The sequence below is a fragment of the Anabas testudineus genome, chromosome 17 (genome assembly GCF_900324465.2).
Source record: "Anabas testudineus chromosome 17, fAnaTes1.2, whole genome shotgun sequence".
In the NCBI taxonomy this organism is placed as follows: Eukaryota; Metazoa; Chordata; class Actinopteri; order Anabantiformes; family Anabantidae; genus Anabas; species Anabas testudineus.
This window is the reverse complement of record NC_046626.1, coordinates 16602127-16624215: the sequence shown is the minus strand read 5'-3', so window position 1 is coordinate 16624215 and position 22089 is coordinate 16602127. Positions and strand designations below refer to the sequence as shown.

Genomic DNA, 22089 nt, shown 5'->3' with positions numbered 1-22089 from the left:
AAAAGCTCTGCCATGCTTGAGCTGCCCAGGGGATGCAATGCAAATGGACACAAGGGGGTGTTTCAGAGGCTTCAAAAAACAAGTGAGGGAACCGAGACAGGGAAGGAGGAAGCGAGGGAGGTGATGTGGTCACCCTAAGATCTGTGCTCTCTCTCCTTGCATACGGAAAGCTGCTAAAATATTGATGATTGTTAATATAGAATCTGACCTCATATTTCCCTCTGTGAAATTATGACATTTCTGAGTTTTTCCTTGCATATTGAGTGCCACTGAAGGAAAGGTAGAGATCCAGGCGCAGGGGAGATATGGTTATAGTTTTGTCGTAGTAGTGCATTTTTAAAATCATGTAAAGAATTTGAGGTTATGATATCTGTAAATCCGCCACAAGCTGGTAACCAGGGCAGCACAAAGAGTCGCACTTGTTGCCAGACAGTCGTAGGCTTGATTCATATTTCAGTGATGTTTAAAAATAAGAGATGAGTTGGTTATTTTAGGCAGAACTAATCACTTCAGCTTGACAGAAGTGTGAAACGTCTTCTATTTTAATCTTAATTCTGTCACCTTAGTAGTGCTCTTAATGATGTTGAATGATATCTGTCCTCGGAGGCTCACTGAGAGTCCTGACAACTTCCTTCATCTGTGTAGATTTCATTACTGCAGGTGTCTCCGAATTAAATCCAATATTCCAGTGGTTAGCTCCATTAGCTGTCGCTTATTAGCTCTGAATGTTCCCTATTAAATAAAAATAAGATAAGCGACCTCCACCACCCTGCGACTTGTACCTAATTTGACTGGCTTTATAATGAAAGTCAGCCTCAGTATTATGAAACAGGGTTGTATTTCATGTGTGTGTGTGTGTGTGTGTACGTGCGAGCATGTAAGATGAGAGTGGTCCATCCCGTGGCGCATCTCTGATCAGCGACTGACATTTATATTTATGAAATTTGATACACACATCACTGTGAAAGAAATGGCTTATTCATCACTCAGAACTCCAGCCGTGATCGCAAATTTGTAATTGGTCTCTTCTTAGGAGTCTCGCTGATTGACACGAGCACATTGAAACAGCCAAACTTCTCCCATTTTATTCCCGCCAGTTTCTCCTCCTTCTCCTTGGGGTCTGTCAAATGAAACCTGCCATCCATGCCTCCTGACATGGCTCACTTAGAAGGGTCAGTCGAGTTTGAATAGCAGCATCAATAAATTCTCTGACTCAGATCAACATCTTTCATTACAGCTGCAATGTATTCATGCCTGTAGTCATTTTGTCAAAGGGCCCTTAAAGTGGGAGAAGGGAAGCAGTAATTGCTTTAGATGTGGTCAAAACCCGTTCTAAGTAGCACAATTTTCAGTTCATGACAAGTTAAAATGCTGAATTCTCGAGCATCCGTATGACGGCAGGGAGGACAGAAACCTGCCAGCATGTGTGCATGCATAAGAACACACAGCGAGTTCCTGCTTTCTAACTTTGACAGTCAGGTTCTTTAACACTTCATATAATAACCGTTTTTATTGTAACCACCTCATTAATTCATTTGATTTGACTTGATATTCTCGAGATAAAATCTGTAATCTTTTGACACAGATCCAAAAGTATCGCTCTCCTCTGAACATAAAAGACTCTCCACATGATTCAGACCCACTCTTACCTGGAAAATTTTATTTCAGCAGCGGCTGTCAGCCACTGGGGGGTAGCTGTAGCCTGAAGGGTATAGAATAAAGCTGATGACCATAAAGTTACTGCTTCAGCTGCATGTATCAGCTGGGAGAATGTGGGCAGAGAAATTGAATGAGCACGCTTTTTCCTCAACAAGTACTGCTGAGGTGCCCTTGAGCGAGGCATTTAACCTCCAGCTGCTTGAGTAGATTCTATGTGACCATGACGGTTGGACCGGGCATTTTTCAAAATCTGTTATCAGCTTTGGAATAAATATGATGTGACACTGCGAACACGTACGGGCCCTTTTAAAGAGGAGAACTGCTTTTCTGAACAGCAACATCGACGTCTTTTCACTCAGGCCAAACCTCCAGCCATCTGAGAACAGTGTCAGCAACTTAACTCCCATTTACAGTGTTGTTCCTCTGTTGTAGGCAGCTGTATATAGCTGCTCCATTTTTATTTTTCCGACTACCCCACACACTTTACCTGAGACATTGAGATTGCCCGGGTCTCCACTGACTGCTGCCAGGCACCATTACCTGACGAGTTAGACCATCTGACTGATGGCTTGTGATAGCTCTGAGAAACGTACAATCCCTCAAATAGACCATTTCTGTCTCCCAATTTTACTTTAATATTCCCCAAATGCCTCTGAAGACATTGGGACGAACGCAACTCCACATTCAGCTATAAAGGAGCAAGAGTCGGAAAAAGCAATAACTTAAATGCAGTGATTTGACACATGGAAATAAGCCTTTTTGTATGAAAATCAAATGGAGATTAGACTTTGCCGAACAGGCTTGATTTGAATTGTATACAGTGTTTTTGGCAAGGCTATTACTGAGGTATACATACAAACACTGGGACCTTGTGATGTGTTTGTGGTAGTAGGTAGTGAGACTCACTATTTATCTACTTCAGTGCCCTTAAACCATATTGAGCCTCTGTTAATATTTTAATACAGCATTTCAAATGTTTTTGTCTGTTTATGAGATTCGTTTTATTCACCAAGCCTTTTTTTTTCCTCCCCTCTGTCCTTCAGGATGCAGCCTGTGGCAAAAACCACGATTGACAGGAGCTCAAGCTAGGACATCTAACAGCCACTGAATTCCGAGGAGCGTCGCTCATTTCTCCACATCACATCTGACCGTTAGCTGAACCTTTCATCAACGCGCGACACTTCTGAAGACGCTCACTTGTTGACACACCTCATCAGAGAGCAGAAGTGGCAGTGATCGAAGACAAAATAGCCGAATGAGGGCTCAGCGTTGCCTGAAGCTGCTCACACGAAAGTATGCGACATGCAGCCACAGTTCCCAAATGCTCCACTGAGCTGTTCAAAGCTGCAGTTAATTTAGAGAATTCTCAGTGATATTGCAGTTTTACTGCAACAGCTGTACAGTAAAAAAAAAAAGAAGAAGAATTCCACATATATCACACAGAAAAACATCAGCGATGCTTTGGCCTGTATTCTTCACTCTGCAAGCTGTATGCACCAGTGTGGCACATGCCATGCAACATTACCCAGCGGCCTGGGGACACTATGACGTCTGCAAGTCCCAGATCTATACAGAAGAGGGCCTGGCATGGGACTACATGGCCTGTCAGCCCGAAGCCACTGACATGACAAAGTACCTGCGAGTGGCCCTCGACCCCCCAAATATCACGTGTGGAGATCCGCCAGAAACGTACTGTGCTTTGGTGAGTCGTAACCTCGCCTGTCCCTTGATGGAGACAAATGAGGCTGTAGGCAGGATCTCACAGCATACTGGGTCAGGGATAGAGAGCAGTGCATAAAAGGCAGTGTGCTGCCGCTGCAGCAGAGATTAATGTACACACAGACACAGTGTGCTTTCGGATACAAGTGCTAACATCAAGCTGCAAATTCTCAAGACACACATGCATACACAAATGGACGCAGACAATCTTGGTTTTAAGATTTAAAGACAGACACATGTGCACTAGCAAAAACATACACAGGTGTAAATTCAAACAAATGTACAACCATACATGAAGAGATGCATGTTTAGTATGTACAGAACAATACACACTATAGGTCACAGAATGACAGTGAACTACAGCACATATCTGACTGGTTTGGCTGCACAAAATGACATCATCCTTTCCACAGTACTGATATTTTCTTGTCAAATATTTCTTCTGTGTAAATGTCCTGTAAATGCTGCGGAGACAGACAATATTTTAGATGCAAGGGAAAGAACACCTACTTTTTTCATTTTTGCACTCTGCTGCAAAAAACTGTCCCTCGAGAGATTACTCTGTTTCTCTCCCAAATGTAACATTTTACTTTGCTTCTGAAGTATTTTTACACTTGTTTCTTCCAGGGCTTAGTTGGACAAAAGTATTATGATACAGGATTTATGTCACCAAACCCGTACACAGACATTCAAATGCACGCACAGACACAAAGTGCAGTCGCGGAGATGACTGCAGACACACACACCCAAACCCCACAAATAAATGCAGACAGAGGAAAGATCAGCGTTAACAGTGACGGGTAATTGTTACCAGCTCAGTTATTATGCACTGCATGCTCACTGCAGTGTTCGGCATTGTATTTCACTGGCCCCTATCAACCATTATCAACATTGCATTTGTTTAGAATCATGCTCAAAGAAAGCAGCAAGAGCCCATTGGCTTTTAAAGTGCTTCATTAGAAGTTGTGTGCGTGCCCGCTGAGAGCTCCTGCAAGTAAATATTTACCAATTAAAATGGGCATCTTTTAAAGGAGAGTTTTTATTTGTGCAGCTCCAGATGGCATTGAGACATTTAATGCCACTGTAGGATGAAAAAAGAGCCGCTGCTAACTCTCTAGTCGTGTGCGACTGTCTGTGGAGCTTGAAATCAAAACATTGTGTGAAACCTTTATCAGCCCAGTAGATTATCCTGAATACGCAACATTAGCATAACACAAGGAGCACAGACAGCCAAATAGAGACAAAGAGTGTCAAAGTGATTGGGATCATACTTCATCTCACAACAATAATGGATCGTAGTTAAAGACAATTTGTCACTATCTTGTCCCCGAGTTCCTTTTTTTTTTATATTTATATAATTTCATATACAATATATTGCATTCATACTGCTATAATTCTTATATATAGACATACTTTACTACTTTACTACACTACATAATTGTTACAGTAGTATATTTATAGCATATTTTTCCATTACAAAATCTGTAGAAAATGTGATACTACTGAAATCTGAAACTTGATTACTGAATATTATAGACACTTAGTTTCATGCAGATTGAGAAGGTACAAAGAACATTGACATGCTGTAACAGGATAGCATTGATCCTTTTTATTTCATGAGTAGGAAATAGGATTTACAACCTGTGTGTTTCCAAACGTGTACACTAAAGCTGAACCTTGACTCTTCTAATGAACCTACATCTGACTGTTAACATGTCTATCACCTATGACATTCATCTGAAGCCATCATTTTCCAGATGATCAAGAACACGGCCTTGCGTTTGATCTGTTTACATTCTCCGTTGGCACACAGGCAGACTGACACCAGTGACCTTATTCACCGGTGCTTCCTGAGAGTTTGGAGATGAGCAGCATGCAGATGAGCTCTTTTAGGCAATCACTGCCAGCAGTTGTGAGCCTGGTCTAATCAGTTTCCCCGGGAGTTGGCCAAAGAATCCTGGATAGTTTGTTCGCCTCCTCCTTCCTCTCCCACTGCCTTGTGCTTACGATTCTCATCTCTGTCGCTCAAGGATGTTTTTTTGTCCAAACTAAGCTTTGCCAAAAATAGTTATGACAGAATCAGTGCTCATAAAAGAGACATGAATCATTCAAGAGTGGATATTTTACAACTTAAGGTTCGTGGTTGTGTTGGATGAAACGGCACAGATGCCCTTTTGGTTTTGGTTAAGGTCTGCGTTCTCTTGAATGTTTAGGACAAGTGATAAAGTCCAGGATAAACAGTGTCTAGGACAGGTGTTCAGGTGCATCAGGGAGTTAGCCTTGTTTTTATTTTTAGCTGCAGACCTTCAGGGGTTCTTCAAAATGTGTTGGTATTAAGGCTGTTCTCCTGTGATGCACTGTGGCACCGTCACTCACTATCATTCAACACTGGTTCAGGGACTTTTTTTCCCCTAACATGACATGCAGTGTGCGGGATAAAATAACTGAAATGTATGCACTATAATTTAAGAGAAAGGTCGGATTAAATGATACATTTTGTTGTTATTTGTATTTAATTTCTCTTTCTGACATGCTCATTTTTGCAATTAATGGAAGAAAGACATTTTTAATATTCAGCATTACTGCAAATTATCCAATTAGACCCATTTGAATGGTGCTAGGCGAGACAATTATTACACTAGTGCACCACATGGGCTCTAATGAACAATAGCTGTTAATGCAGAAGAACGCCTGCTGAAAGACATCTGCATGTAAAACCTCATAATCATTTTTGATATGCTTAACAGACACAAGACTGTTTTTAATTACAACACTTCTCCCACTCTCTTAAGTCCAAATCTGTCAGGCTTAGATTTTTGGTGGATTTAATGCCAATTCACAAAAAGAGGCAGACCATTACATTGACTTCACTGAGAGAGGAGGTTTAATTTAACATGCAATTCAGAGTTAAACCAGCTCATTTGTAGATGCAAAGTAATGGGCATAGAGATGTTTATATCAAAAGCATTTGGCACATGGCTGCTGCAGCGTCTTCAGAATCTAAATATGTTGGGTAAATAGCTTCTGTTTTGTTGAACAGACCACCCCGTCAAGCATATGCAACTGCATGCCATGGAGTAATGGTTGGATTAGTGCCCTGCTGATTAGAGAACTTTCCAGCCAGTAGTTAAGTGTTTGGAGGAAGAAGTTGGGGGACACTCAGCTCTCCCACAGCATCTACAGAGATTGGACTCCTTAACTAAATGAATGGATGTGAGCTTTGAGTCAGGTGTCGTCGGCCAACGTGCTCCACAGTGTCTGCTGCCGCACCGAGTCACTCACGTCACATTGGCAAGTGTATAAATATTTGTGAGACCGATTTAGTGATGGCGTTTATTCTAACTACTCTGAGTCTGACTGGGTAGATTCTTGTAATTCCTCTGAACTTTACTCAGTTCTCTCAGAATGGATGAAAGGAGTTGTGGCTGCCAGTTCACCACACGGCCCCCTTGGAGGCTTAGGGAGGAAAGACGAGACGAGAGCTCCCGCTAAGCTGCTTGGAGACTGCTACGTTATTGCCAGTCAATGCCGCAGACTTATCTTTGCTGGCAATGACGAGAGTTATTGTGAACTTTCAATCTGTGTCTTCCATGCCCACAAGAACTGATGTAATAGACTTTAGGAATTAGAAATAGAGGACAGATTAAGGGAGGTAACCTTTGCTATACAGGCTGTGAGGCCATGAACAGAAATAGTGAATCACCACGTGGCCCCCTCGGAGCCTCAACTCTACTGTTGACATGATATGTTTCTATTTTGTTTATTAGCAAGATTTCTTTCCAGCACCAGAAAGTTCAGTGTGTCCGGTTGGGTTAAAGTTCAAAGCTACATAGCTACAGAAAAAATGACTTGACATGCATGTGCGAAACAGGACGATCACGAGTCCACAGCAAATTATCACTAACTTATTTTGGCTTTAGAGTATTTTGGTGAAACTTTTTGCTGTTACCACAAGTGGTTGTGGTCACAGTCAAGTGTACTAGAGCAAACAAACGTCTCTTTATCCAACTCTTCTGTTTGAGCTTATGCCTGTGTTACCTTTTTCACACTGTCTACTGCAGAATCTTGGCGAGACCAGTTTGAGGAACAGTATCAAGGACTATTTCTAGTTGATGAAATAACCAAGCAGTTCAGAGGTCAAACCTGAATTTGCCGTTGGCCCTCTTTGATCTCGGTACCTTTCCTTCTTGGGGGGGGGTGATTCACTCATCCATGTATTTGTTTGGTGACAGGGAACAGTTGGAGCGTTTAGCTTCCCGTCACCCCAGTGCCCTTGACTCTGTTCTGAACTGGTCCTGCCCAGCACATCATCACCGCACCACTGCGTACCAAGACACCGAGATGACATGCAACATGTCCCCTGACTCCAGGAGAGGGGGGTAGTCATCATTTATTCTCTCACTTGCCTGCCACCTCTTTTGTCTCCTGGCTTTTTAATTTCCCCATCCCTTGTTTTCTGTCAGCTGATGATGCATAATATCCATGCGTTGTTTGAGCATGTGGTGGCTCCATATCAGGTGAGCGCTCGACAGATAGAGATATGTCTGCATTATTCCCTGGGTTCTGTGACAGGTTAATTCTTAGAGGGTTGTAAATACAAAGACAGATGAATTATGCATGGAGATATAAAGGAAAGTGATGGTCTTTGTGGTTTGACTAGACGGAGTCTTTCTGGACAGCTTAACATTTCAATACATGTTTTCTGTCTGAAATGGAGCACACATTAACTGTATGAATAAGGGCTTCATTCTTTTTAGATTCCTCTCCAAAACAGACAAAATGCTGCAAAAGCCCCTTTCACATATTTTGCATGTGTATGCAGGACTCATGCTATCTCAGCACAAATATTAATAATTGCAGTTTTCATTTCATTGCCTGTAAGCTCAAATCTCAACAACAGCTTAATGCTGTTTGATATTCACATGTTTTTTTCAAAAGTTATGTAAGATGCATGCATTTGTTATTAATCTATAGATCATACAATGCAGAAAAACTAGGACAATTTTTAATGCAAAAAAAAGTTTGCATCGCCTAGTTTCAAGCAAAGTGAACTGGCTGCCTCGCTAGTCCTCATTCATTTAAACAAACTTTACATAGGATATTAAATCTTCTTTGTCCCCAATTTAAAATTCAAACCTGAAGGGAACAAAGACCAAACTTGTTAGTATTTGCTAAGCTGTGCTTGAGGACTCAAATTGCAGGAGATAAGATGGTATTTTGGAATGAGTCAAAGGAAATCCTTTTACCTCATGATGTGACTCAGCTTCCTTTCTTTCCATAGTTCAGCCACATTTAACTAATTTGTTGCAGACTTACATGCCAAAGCATTTTTACCGCTTCCCTGGCAAAGGCATAATACAAGCATGTTTCATCAGTGAGTCACTGTGTTTGTCCTACACCTCGCTACACAGGAAACTATTTGTTATTTCAGTGTGTTTGGAGCCTGTCAGTACCAACAAGAAAGGCGTTTTTAGAGAGCGACAGTACTTTCAGTGAAATACCTTCAGAGTTCCAGCCTCAGCTAGTTATGAATCCCTCCTCTGAGCTGCCTGTGCCTCTAGTTTTGCTGTGTCCATCTCTGTTTATCTAACTTTTCAGAGGGTAACTGGACTGTCCACACTGTAATTTAGAAAAATAAATGGAATTCCTTCACTATTAGGTTTGATTGTTCTCACTCTTACAGCTTCAGTTCCTGTATGTTTGACAAGCTGAATGGGTTTCTTGGTAATAACAAAAGCTATTTGGCAGGCTGGCTCTCTGGTGCTGCCCAAATCTCAACTTGACTCACCTGCCTGCCAAAGGTTTTCTCTTATTTCCCCGTTAGCAAGGAATTACACTCAAGACTCTCTTTAATTTTGGCCAGACTGAGGAGTGTCAAGCAAAATACAGTACTATTGCAAATATAGTCATTTTAAATGGATTAATTCTACAATTAATAATACAGTAGGTCAACACCTCTACATTATAGATTATGATATTATAATATTATATATATTATTAATAAATATTATAGATACATATTTGTAATTTTATAAATTGTTTTCATCATTGTCAAAATGCAGCTTTAGGAAATGAACAGAACAATTCAGGTGGGGCTGGTTTGAAGTGGGGGGGCAGCCCAAGGCAAGTGTTACAAGACAGGGGCAGCTTGTAGACCTGCCTCTGAAACAGGGTTGGGGTTACCTAACCTAATAACATGGTCTTAGGCTTGGTCATTTAAACCTTTTACAACTTAAATATACAAGGAACTATTTCAAATTTTAGTTATTAGGGTTCAGATTTGGCACTTGCCTGGGTCTATCCAAAATTGAAAACATTTTCAGTCCAGGGTTTCAGTGTCTTACTTAACATCTACTTCTCTAATGTGTGTTTTGGAAGAAAAATCTGAAACTGTTCCTTTAGAGCAGCACATCAACTTTGCATGTTTTATCTGAAAAAGAAGTCAAAATGTTGGTTGTGTTTTTTTTTTGAAAAGGTCAAGCCTTACATGATAGGATTTTACGTTTTCGTATTCATTTTTATTTTATTCTATTTCAAAAAATCTCAAACTGAGTCGAAGGGGCAAAACTTGAAAGAGAGAAATAGCGGAGAGATGACAGGCAACTGTTGTGACCCACCTCCCCTTAGGAAACCCAGCCATCATGTTGTCAGGCCGTATCGATCTCCGAGAGAGAGCGAGACAGACTGTGCTGTGGAGGCAGAGAGAGGTAGGGATGAAAGTACAGAAGGGAAGAATGTTCGTTTCCAAAAGTGGCTGGTGGGATTTTATCATGCTCAGTGAAAGGGGTGACATTTCAGTAATGCTTTGTTCCTCACTTTGGCATTTCAAATTAATAAAAGCCTCTAATAACTATGCAGATTGAAAAGATGGAGGATGGGTTGACACACTATGAGCTAACACACTGATGAACAATGCAGCAATTTCACTCTTGCTCTCTCTCTCGTTCTTTCTTTCACTCTTTCGGTTTCATCCCAGTTTCTATCAATTTCTCTGCGATGACCTCTGCATCTCATTGCAAAGGGCTGAGAACTGACTCTGTGTTACTTATAATCCCTCAGTGGCAGATTTTAATATGCTTTAAAGCAGCTTATATGAAACTAGAGTTAAAATCAATATTGCAATGATTTTATGATAGTTTCAGTGTATTGACAGGGTGGAGACATTCTAGGGTAACAAATGGTTTGCACTTTAATTTTCATTTTGTTTTGCTTTGTTTCAAGCTATATGGATTAAGAGAAAATAAACAGAGTTAGACTCTAGAATCATTTCAATGGATAATGTAACATGCTTTCACATCAGATTTGAATTTGGGGGTGAATACTACATGAAAAAGTGACATGGTGTAACTATTTAACAACAATTTAACCATCTGCCCAGTGCTGCTGTGCAATAACTACCAATAGTAAATAGGAGATTCTGGTAAGTCAATGCAGCAAAGTTATCATCTGCCAAAAAAGCATCAACATAGATCACTTTAAATGCATTTGATGTCTGTTTAAAGCTAAAACGTGTGTATTTTGTGTAAAGTATCATGACAGGGGAAATATTGTTATTTTGGTTTTATCCAGTGCCTGCTGCTGCTGCAGAAGAGAGAGAGAGAACTAGCAAAGAGAATTAAACATCCTCTCATTAAAGCAATGTTAAAGCTTTTTATTGAATCCTGACATCAGAGGGAGTCTAATCCTACACACAAGCAAGCTCACGCACACAGAAACATGAACGCACACAGACACGAATACACTAACGAACAAAAAATATGTACGTTATGTATATACCTATGTATATGTACGTGCACATATAGATAAACATGTACTTAAATAGACAAACACAACAAATCCACATGTACAGATATCTTTGATGCAGGTCTCCTCACATAAACACACACACAAATTCACACACAGACCCAGACACATGAAAGACCACCATCGTTCCCTATGATAATAAGGTGGTGTTAAATTTACCCCAGTGGGACTCTGCCACATGGGACAGATAATGAGGCCAGGTGTTAATTAATGTGGAGTGCGTTTCCTCTCGTCTGTTGACTCCCTGTGAATCCCAATCAAGGCTGTGGCCCTGGATTGTGGCGCGCTTGATTTGCCAAGCAGCGTACTTCAGAAGGCCAGACTGGCTGTGCTGCAGTCCTCAAAGGGACTGTTTTGGCGAGGGCTACGTTACAAAGGGCGGGGTGCTTGGCATGTGGGCAAATTGAAACATGAGCGCGGGGAGAAGTTTGTGTTTTTGTTTTGATCAGATGCCTGCACTGATAGCAAATTACAACCATCAGCTCTGCATCTTCTGATGTGCTGTGTACTCAACCACCTGATATATATGTTTTTATTTTATTGTTGCTATGTGCAAGTTGCAAGTTTTACTTCTTAAAACGGAATCAGAAATGTCAGAATTTGTATATGTTCAGAACAACTATGTATTAGAATGGGAACAGTTCACAGAGTTATGGTTCTTCTTTTGGTTGTTTTAAGCTTTCTAATGGTTTTAGTTTGGTTTGACTGGTGATCTACCACAGATCTTTGGTCCACTCTCAGTCACAGTCTATGAGGGTGACCACTTTCTCCAGCCGACTTATGCTAGTGAGCTGATGTTTATCTAAGTGGTGGTGGCAGCTCACAGTGGGATGTAAAGTAGAAATTCCATGTTGGTGTCTCTGAGAGTGAAGAGGCAAAGGTGGCCTGAATGATCCACATTCTGGATCAGTGTTTTGGGTGAAGACGAATGTGGGTCTGTTATCTTAGTCTAGTTCGGTGCCAGTCTCACTGCTTTATTGTCGGACAGACCTCCTGGAGCTTTTTGAAGACCTCCGGGATCTCTCCCACACGCATAATATTGACTTGCCATTATTTGTTATCGTCAGGTCTCTGACATTCATAACCCTCCAACCACAGCTATGATATGATGGAGCACTTACAGGTCAGATGTGCAATCCATCTGTCCTTCATTCCACTGAAGGTCAGAAGAATGAAAAGCCTGGCTCTGTTGTGAGCCACTGCTGGCCCTGACTACAGGTCATTAAAGCACTATTGAGTTTCTGCCAAAGCTCTGACTCTCCTAATATCTCACCATGGCTCATCTCAGCTGTCTCTTCCGTCAGGGCTTAGGTGGAGCCCTGAAAGGATCAACATCCAGTCTCTGTGTTCACTATGCACTTGAGCATTACCTCCCCTAAAAAGCCGACTTAGATCTACGCTGATAACTTTTTGGCCCATCTTCTCTGTATCACCACAAAGGTATCATCCTCGGTTATATTGAGGTACTGTGTGAGTGCAGGGCAAAGAGACCTCTTTTGCACTGACAGAAGGTGGAGAATTTATTTTGGTCTCTGATTGGCATCTTGTGATTTTGTCAAGTGGTGCTTCGGCTCAAATTGTCATCATTTTTGTTGTCCTGGATCAACTCCCTGAACACTGAATCACAGCCGAGTGATATTACCAAGCTGTCATTTGTCAAATTTTACCTCTTGTGCGCCCCACGACTGAGGATGGCATCTGGAGGTGTGATAAAGGGGGTTTGGGCCAGCGACAGGTCTGCAGGTGTCATGCGGCAGGTTAGGAGGTGTAAGGCCGAGCAGGATGATAGGGTGATTAATCCAGCAACACCTCAGGTCCAGAGGGAGAGACTTCTCTCACAGGAAGTTACTGAGAACAGCATAAAGCCAGAAAACTGCACACAGGCCAAGACTCATTAATTTTATAATACTGTATATTTTACATTCTAGACAGTATAGATACACATATATAAACATTGCTAAGGTCTTTTATAATAACAACAACAACAATGTGCTCACAAAAGGTAATTGCTTGATTACAAATAAAGTTATTAACCTATAAAGCTAATTTCTTGCTTCCTCAAATTTTGCATTAACAATCATGTGTTTCTACCATTTTTATTTTGAGCATACAGTGTTGAAACAATAACCAAAAATCAAAAACAAGACCCACGTATCTACTAATTCAACTCATAGATGTCATTTGTCACCTGTAGAAAACTCCATCTAGTGAATTTAATAAATGTGAATGTCAGTATAATAATATAAAATAAAGGCATAACATTAAAAAAGAAATACAGTTTATGCAAGGTAATAGTGAAGGTGAACATAAGAGAGGGAGGGGAACATAGAGAAAGGGCTATAGAGGATGGATGTAAATTAGTATTTATTATTATCATCAACCTTAGATTAGTTACATTTCTGCATTATAAATGCATTGACAATAAACTACCATCTCATCCATCTGTGCAGTATTTACTTCATGCATGCTGGCACAGCACAGTGCTGGAAACTCTGGCAAATAATTAGTCAAAATATTAGTCATTTTGTTAACAACCAGTTAGATTTATTATTTATTTGCTTTACTTTACATTTCTACTGTACACCTTTCCATTCTCGTGGCTTCTGAATGAATTGTCGTGACTGAACTGGGCAGTTTATGTACTGTTCTTTTTATATGCTGTGCGTCTGTTTATACCCTAACTTAACTAAGTAAATTACCCAAAGGACAGTTTGGTGACTAATAGAAATGATTTCTTTTCTTTCACTGAAAACATTGCATTGCTCATATAAACTCAAGCCAAATTAATCTAGTTAGTACTTACTAAAGAAATCTGTTCGTCTCAGAGCGATTTACAGAGAAACAAAGCACATGAGCACATCTCAGACTCCAAGCTCCAATTTGACAAATGTGAAATAACAAGCTTCCCCTAAAGGACATGGCCTGAGTAGGAAACTATGGTGAGTGATCTGAGCTTCAGGTCCAGAAATATGTCAGCTAAACTGATTGGTTGGATTGCCTGCACTCATCCTTCAGCAGCAGCTGTCATTGGCCAGGAGATTTATCTGCCGAGCCACATCTTGTGTCAAAAGGCACATCAACAGGAGGTTGCACCTTGTCAGTATCATAAGCCATATGTCACTCACTTAAACATCTGTCACACATCACATCATCAAACGTCTGTGTGTTTGCGTGTGTGTCTCATGTATTACTTATATTGCGGGGACTCGTCTTCCTTGTGCATGGAACTAATTGCTCTGTCCCGGTTCACTGATTCTTATAATTGAAACCTTTGTAAACTTGGTAAACTAACACAGCAATGAAATCACATGTAAATATCCAGTGAGGAGAAGAAGAGATCGTTTTCCATTCCTGTGAAAAGCACCGTGATGCCCATTCCCAGCTCAAGTCTCCATCATCCTTGTTCTCCTGCTCCCCTGCTGTGTGACACTCTAATATTGGATTGACCTTATAGGCTGCAGAGATCGGGACATCATTAGCTGCGACGAGCCGCAGACTTGCTGCTCAGGCCTCCCGCAGTATATAAGACACTGCCTCCAGACGGATCGTATAGCATTGATAGAAACCAGCTGGGCTTGGTTAGACTGCAGCTGTGGTGGCAATAAAGATGTCAGCAATGCCAGTAAGAGACAGGCTATTAGAAGCCTGAGTCAATAGGTGTGGATTTAGGCAAATGTGTAATATGTGGCATAAAAACAGAGTGTGGTGCTGAATAAAGTAATTAAAATGGTGACATTTCAAATGTATTATAGATCCTTGTGAGGTGAATTTGCAGTTTTGCAGCATAAGAAACAGGGTTGTGTGTTTTAAATGATTCAGAAAATAAATTACGTCTGGTGAAGTTACGTATATACATATATACACACATACACACTATAAAACCAAATGATTCTTTCGTGGAAGGGGTTATGTTGTCACACCAGGTCACATTTTTCAGTTTTCATTTTGGTACAGAACTCTTCGTTCCCTCCAACTCTCCGCTGAGCATTTCTCTCTCCTGCAGCCATGATCACAGGTAAAGGATCAAGCTGGGAGGGTTTATTGTTTTTCAATAGCTGCCCCCCGGCACTGTACCGAAGCCCTGGGTCTTAAATGACCACAGAGGTTATTGATCTTCATAAGGCAGTGTTTTTGTTGTTAAATAACCATGGCAGGTAATCCGTTGAAATGTCCTGACCTTTCTCTATTATTCCACCTGCTTTATGAAAGCATTCCAAGTACAGTGAAGTTTACTGGGTGAAAGTAACAACTGTACATGTCACTAAATGCTCGATTGTGAAGGTACCGTCACATTATTCAGTGTTATTAAAGATGTAAGGGGCCTTTATGAAAGGTTTGTCCCCGGCCAGCGTCCAAATGTGAACGGACTCCTCGGTTAGAGTGATCACTTCCCTGAAGGCTTGAAGTCGAGGTAGGTAGTGAGAGAATGATTATGGGTTGAATTTATGACTACTTTCCACCGGTCTCAGAACATTTCTTCGGCTAGCATGATGAAGCAAATTTCTCTCTTTTTTTAAAGTCTCTATTTACTCTGCTTCTCACTGTTCAGCAGGGAAATTGTTTTTCTCATTAGCCACGGATGTTGCAGTCTGAGTTCTTTATATTGCCTGTGAATAAGGCTCTCGTTTCGGAAAACATAAAGGCAGCCACCCCGCTGCTCTCCTGAACCTGACCGTGACGACAAATGAAAACAAATAGAAGTGAAAATTCATGCTCTACAATGATAACAGGGAGATCATTCTCTCTTACAGTGTCTGTCTCTCTCCCTTCTTTAAGATCTGAGCTTTGAGCAGACCTCCAAGGCTGCTCAAGCACAAGCAGCAAATATAACAAGCATCAGCACACATCATTGGTAAACAGTTCACACAAGTACAATTTATTGCCCCCACGGCCAAACTCAGCCATCCTCCTTATTACCCCTTAACACTCTCTTTTTCACATCTCTCTCAGTGTTTCTGTTTTCAGCCAACAGTGTGGCCTTTCAAGCTTTGTGTTGGCTTTGCATGTATGTGGGTGTGCACGGGCGTGAGAGGAGAATACTTTTAGTAACTGAGAACTGCCTTTGAAAAACACAAAGCAAAAAAAGATCGACTTCTTTTTCCTCCCACTCTCTCCTATTCTCTCACTCTGTCTTAGCAGCATAACCCTTATTACCCTCCTAATTGGATCATTCAACGCCCCTTTGAGTCAACCGAGTAGGCCTAGTGACCCACAATCCCACAGTCTTGTTGTACGTTATTGCATAGTTATCACTTCTAGCCAAGTTCCTGGTTACTGACAGCATATCAAGGTCCCAAAGGAAATAAAATGGACTGCACAGATCTGTATCTAAAAACAGGGAAGTCATACATACATCTTCCTGTGAAGAAGATAAAGCATCAAATAAAAATTTTCTCTGGGAAAGAGACTTTTAGAGTCGTTATTCAAAGACAAAAAAAAGGCAGTCATTGGTCTTTTCAAATAAAATATAATGGTGCCTCCTTATCAGTATTCCTGCCAGTGATCTTCACTCAACAAAGTGGCAGTCTGGGTTGAATGCACTGCAATACCGGGGAGATAAGCGCGTAATGTTGCAGATAGCACTGTTCTCACCTTTAGATAATTTTGCGTGTAAAGTGCTGGATGATTGCTGATTATCGAACCGCTTTACAGTTGATCTGAATCTCATCAGCACTTAACCTCATTGTTCCTGGAGCAGAGGTGAGAGGAATGTCAAATGGAATGTGTCTTGTGCTCTCTGGCAGTGTTTCAGCTGTCTGTCTCTCTTCCTCTCTTCAGTATTCACACACACACACACACACATACACACACACGTGGATATGTACCGCATGTGCACACACAGGCAAACCCATTCAGAGCTCTCTATTCATCTTGCAAATAAACAGAAACACATGAAGAGCTCCACTTTCTCCCTGCAAAACATGCTCGCATAAACACCCAGTCTCCCTGGATGTCTATGGTACAGAGCAGACACAGGCCCATGAAAAATGCATGTCCCTTTGCGTGTTTCATAAGAAACACTCATCGAGATTCCATTCCCATCTCAGCCGAAAGACCACACAGGAATATCAATTACACTGGCAATTTGGGTGGCAGTGTAGGCAGGAATGGCACTGAGCGAGAATATGGGATCCACAGTGTCATTTTAATGAGAGGGTCACTATCTCCTGCTGCTCTAGGGCCAGATTATAAAATACACGTTCAACCAAATGTGCTAGAAATGCTATAGAGTGCGGTGGTGGAATCACGATAGGGTGGAAAGCCAATGGGACACTGGAAAAGTAAATAACCTTTTGAGGAAAAGTGGACCAACAGCTGACCTGAGATCTAAAGGATGCTTTAGGGTTTCACAATTATTAACCTAAAGCATCAATGACAACTAAACACGTGTTTTAGGATTCCACTTTTCTTCTTAATATTTTTATTCTCTACATCTATTGCTCAACACGTGAAACTACACAGTGCAGGGTTTTTGTATAAAACTCTTGACAGGTACCACAGAGGTAAACTGAGGAGTTATTTCAGTTATTCATTGTGGGTCTAGGTTTCATACTTGTTTCTCCACTATTCTGATCATACTTCACATCAGCTGTTTATTTTACTTTGCTGTAGAGTTACCTGCTCCTCAGTTAGCAGGGGGAGCAGCTCTGTACTACAAGCCAACAACAGCACACAACAACTCAAGTGCATCTTATGAACAATGACAGTAAAATAGCTGCATTGCTGTCATTTGAAATTATAATAATGTCATTTATCTTGCAATATTATGCACTGGGTGTCCAACATGTTTCATTGCAAATGCTAGTGTAGGCTGGTGTAAATTGAAACTATTTTATTTGTAATTAAGTGTTGACTGTAATGACTGGAATAACCGCACATAAATTAGTCAGTGAAAACTTACATCTTGCTGTTTGCTTTAACAGGAGAATCCGTACATGTGCAACAATGAATGTGACGCCGCCACTGAGGAGTTGGCTCATCCCCCGGAGCTGATGTTTGACTTTGAGGGTCGTAACCCCACCACGTTCTGGCAGTCCACTTCATGGAAGAAATACCCCAAACCCCTGCAGGTTAACATCACTCTGTCGTGGAACAAGACCATTGAGTTGACTGATGACATCATACTGACTTTTGAATCAGGCCGACCGGAGCAGATGGTCTTGGAGAAATCACTTGATTATGGCCGGACCTGGACCCCGTACCAGTTCTACGCCACTGACTGCCTGGATGCCTTCACCATGGAACCCAAAACAGTGAATGACCTCACCCAACGCACCCTGCTGGATATCATCTGCACGGAGGACTACTCCAGAGGTTACGTGTGGAAAAATGACAAGACGGTACGCTTTGAGATAAAGGATCGCTTTGCCCTGTTTGCCGGGCCTCGACTACACAACATGGCTTCGTTGTATGGGCAGCTGGATACCACCAAGAACCTGAGGGACTTCTTCACCATAACTGATCTGAGGATTAAGCTACTGAAGCCAGCCACTGGAGCCACCATGGTGGACGAGAACAACCTATCCAGATATTTCTATGCCATCTCTGACATCAAGGTGCAGGGCAGGTAAGCCCCTTTTACATTTCTTATAAATGAAATCATACAGTGCATACCAATGTTCATTGTTTGATAGCCTGCAAGTATTGCACTACATTTTTTCAGTTTTAGATATTAGCCTTTTATTTTAATTATTGTTTTGTTCTTTCAAACACCTTTTCAAACAGGACCTCTGTGATGAGGTAGCAAAAATGCCCAGTATGCTTCCTTACCCTTAGCAATGCTTAAGGCTTTTTTTTATCCATACAGCATCAGAATGCACCAAGATTGGCTGAGCATGTGCTATAGAAAGCCAAGAGTCAGCAGGTTTTTATTTAAAACATACCACAAGGATTAGTACTCCTTCAAGTAGACAGGAAGAATTCATCAGTGCAATCACCTACTGAGGTGATTTTCATTAGGAAGGAAAACCTGCAGACTGTTGCTTCTCCATGCTTTGCAGTTGGACGCCCTTGGTATAAACCAACTTTCTTTTTGCTTTTGAAAACAGGCTTCGCATTTTATTTTTAAAATAAGTAAAATGCTCAGTCTTGCCACAGATAAAAATGTTGCATCTAGATTGAACTGTAGAACACAGTCCAACTATGAATGGAAGTTAGAGAGTGTCTAAAATTGAAAGAAAAAAAAAAAACTTGACACAAGCAATGAGTCATTGCCTCCCTCTCTTTAGCCTATATAATGGCTACCTAGTGTGAGTGTGGAGTGTTTCAGTGGACGTCAGCCCAACCTAAAATTCTGTTTCTACAATGAGTCCGAAGTGGGGAAAATGGGGCCTGAGGCACAGATGGATCTCTAGTCTCTTAAATAACTTATTATAACCAGAAGCCAGAAGGCTGTGATTGCCTCCTGTGAGCCATGGTAAAGAAATGTTTTAATGTGTGTCTTTACATTTCTATGGCAAAGACACTTCAATGTTCCTTAGTTATCTGATAGTCCTATAATATGATGTCGCCATCATATTATAATTTTTCACAGTAAAACGGTTCTTTTCTGTCTGTCTGAAACTGTGTCCTTTTGTATTTGAATGTTTTCTGCTGTTTTTAATTCTATCAGCCACATGTCCTTAACTGAGGATGAGCTGTGAGTAATATCATGCATTAAAATGAATTTACTTAACTGAATTGCAATATTAGCTCTGAACCTTCACACAATAAAAGAGATAGGACAGCCGGCACATGACAGCATAGGAAAGGTATTAACCATACAAGATTGGAAAAATATGATCTTTTAAGCTCTTAGTTATTCAATTGTATCTGGCACATGTTTGCATGGCAGAAAACCAAAACAATTTAAGAATACATTTAAAAAGCAGTTTGTTTCATTCCTTATGGTTTTTTTCTTACAATCAGTCGTATTTATTTGATCCATTGTTAATAATCTTGGCACAGCTTTATTTACAGCTACTTGTTACATTTCCTTTTTCACTTAAGATAAAAGTTCAAATATTCCAATTTTACAGCCCATACTTTCAGTAAAATTTAGTACATATGTCATCACACAGCTTGCAATGTTGCAGTGTATAATATTTCCATCCATGTGAATCATCACAGTGCCCCTGCAATTTTTACGGAATGAAAACATTGTTGTTTCATGATGCATGAAAATGGCCCACACGACGGTTGTAAAGCCTCTACAGCTGCTCTCCAAATGGGACCTGTGTTGCTTGCTGCATTTGGTTTATATGAGGATAACTGGGTTGGTAATGACCCATCAGATGGGCCCTAGGTGAATTGAAACAGTTAGTCCCTAATTAGAATTCAGTCGACTTCAATGGCAGATTAGAACCATTAGCACGTTGGCTAATTGGTAGGAGACTAATCTTGTAATTAAGAGCATTTGCAGCTGATTAAATGGTAATCATCAGGGACATATCAGTGAAATGTGGAGACATTCAGAATTGCCAGGCTGCGGTTCCAAATTTAGACTTGCCCTGTTTAATAATGAGTAGATTTATGGTTTAATCTGTGAGGTTTCCTTTCGGAGCAAGCTGCAGCTTTTGCTTTAAATAACTCACATTCAGAAATATCTAGTATTTTTTAATCATCTTGCAATGTCTGAACGGATCAGTCACCGAACACAAGCCATCACAACTGGCAAAAAATCTGACAACACTTCTCTCATGTTTGATGTCTTTGATCACATCCCACAGCAAGTTTTTCATAATGGTGGCATGCGATATTCCCAATTCAGCTCTATCAGAGATATATCCATGCTGTGCAGTCAGACACACTCTTCCAATATCCACACTCATACTGTAAACATGAATTGATGAGTTCTAAATTACAAGACCTCCTACCCAGCATAGAATAGCATCTCCCACAGATATCTTATTTTGTCATTCATTAGAAAGAGTAGCAAAAGGTTGGATGGTAAGAAATAAGCTATTTTGCCCAATTTTCCATCCTGCCCCTGGGCATCAAATTCAATTTTCCACAAAAAGTTTGTACTGAGAAAGAAAAGAAAATAAACATACGATTTCTGTCCAGAGGTGGATCAGTAACTCACTTGAAAGAGGGTGATGGAGGTAGGTGGGAAGAGACTGATTAGAGTTCCCACCAGTCACAGTAGCCTCCTGGCTACAACCAAATGTGAAAGCCTTATCACAGAATGGCCATCCTCTCCCAGACTTTCTAGAATACTCTATAAATGCTGATAAACTTTCGCTCACACACAGCTGAGTATATGTAGTGTCAGGTAACCTGCGGATATGTTCATGAATGTCTGGGTTCTGAATTGAGACTGGCGCATAGTTTAAATGTCATATTACATTTTTTACAATAATCTGTGAAAGGTTTGGCTTCGTGTTACATTTCAAAACACAAAGTTGATGTATTTGCAATAGGAGGTATTCACAAACAAAATCCATGCTTTGCATTAGCAAAATTAATCCAAGAGCAAAAATCCAATCATAAGACAACGTCACCATTTTGAAAAACAAAAATTTACAAAAGGAAAGGTGTGGATATCTTTCAGAAACATCTGCATCTTTATTAACCATAACAGTATTTCTCTAGTTTTAAGCCTTCCATTACATCTAAACACGTGTATGTTAATTGATGTACAGAGGTAACACAGAAGTCTAATGAACTTATGTGTTAGCTATCTACAGCAGAACTACTCACTGGCATCTAAATTAAATACAATGGACCCTAACCGTACCTGAAGCATAATTTATTTGACGTAATCACAATCTCTCTTCCCACCGACAACGTAGGAGGCAAGAATGTGTGCACAAGTTGTGTCTTCAAATCTTTAATGACTGAGGCTCATTATCTGTAGACTCTTGGAAGTCAATGCAAGAAATTCTGAGGTTAAATGCCTGCGGCAGGTTGAAGCAGAGCCGGCAAACC

General features: G+C 40.7%; 1 protein-coding gene across 1 annotated transcript in view; it reads left to right on the top strand.

The window, feature by feature from the left end:
- The first annotated feature begins 3030 nt into the window (after window positions 1-3030).
- Window positions 3031-22089, top strand: part of LOC113171432 (netrin-G1-like) — a 40060-nt gene continuing 21001 nt past the window's right edge. Inside the window, exons 1-2 of the mRNA XM_026373775.1 lie at window positions 3031-3361; window positions 18105-18748. Of these exons, the coding sequence (XP_026229560.1) occupies window positions 3116-3361; window positions 18105-18748 (890 nt within the window). The 5' untranslated portion in view covers window positions 3031-3115. The remainder of the gene's footprint in view (window positions 3362-18104; window positions 18749-22089) is intronic.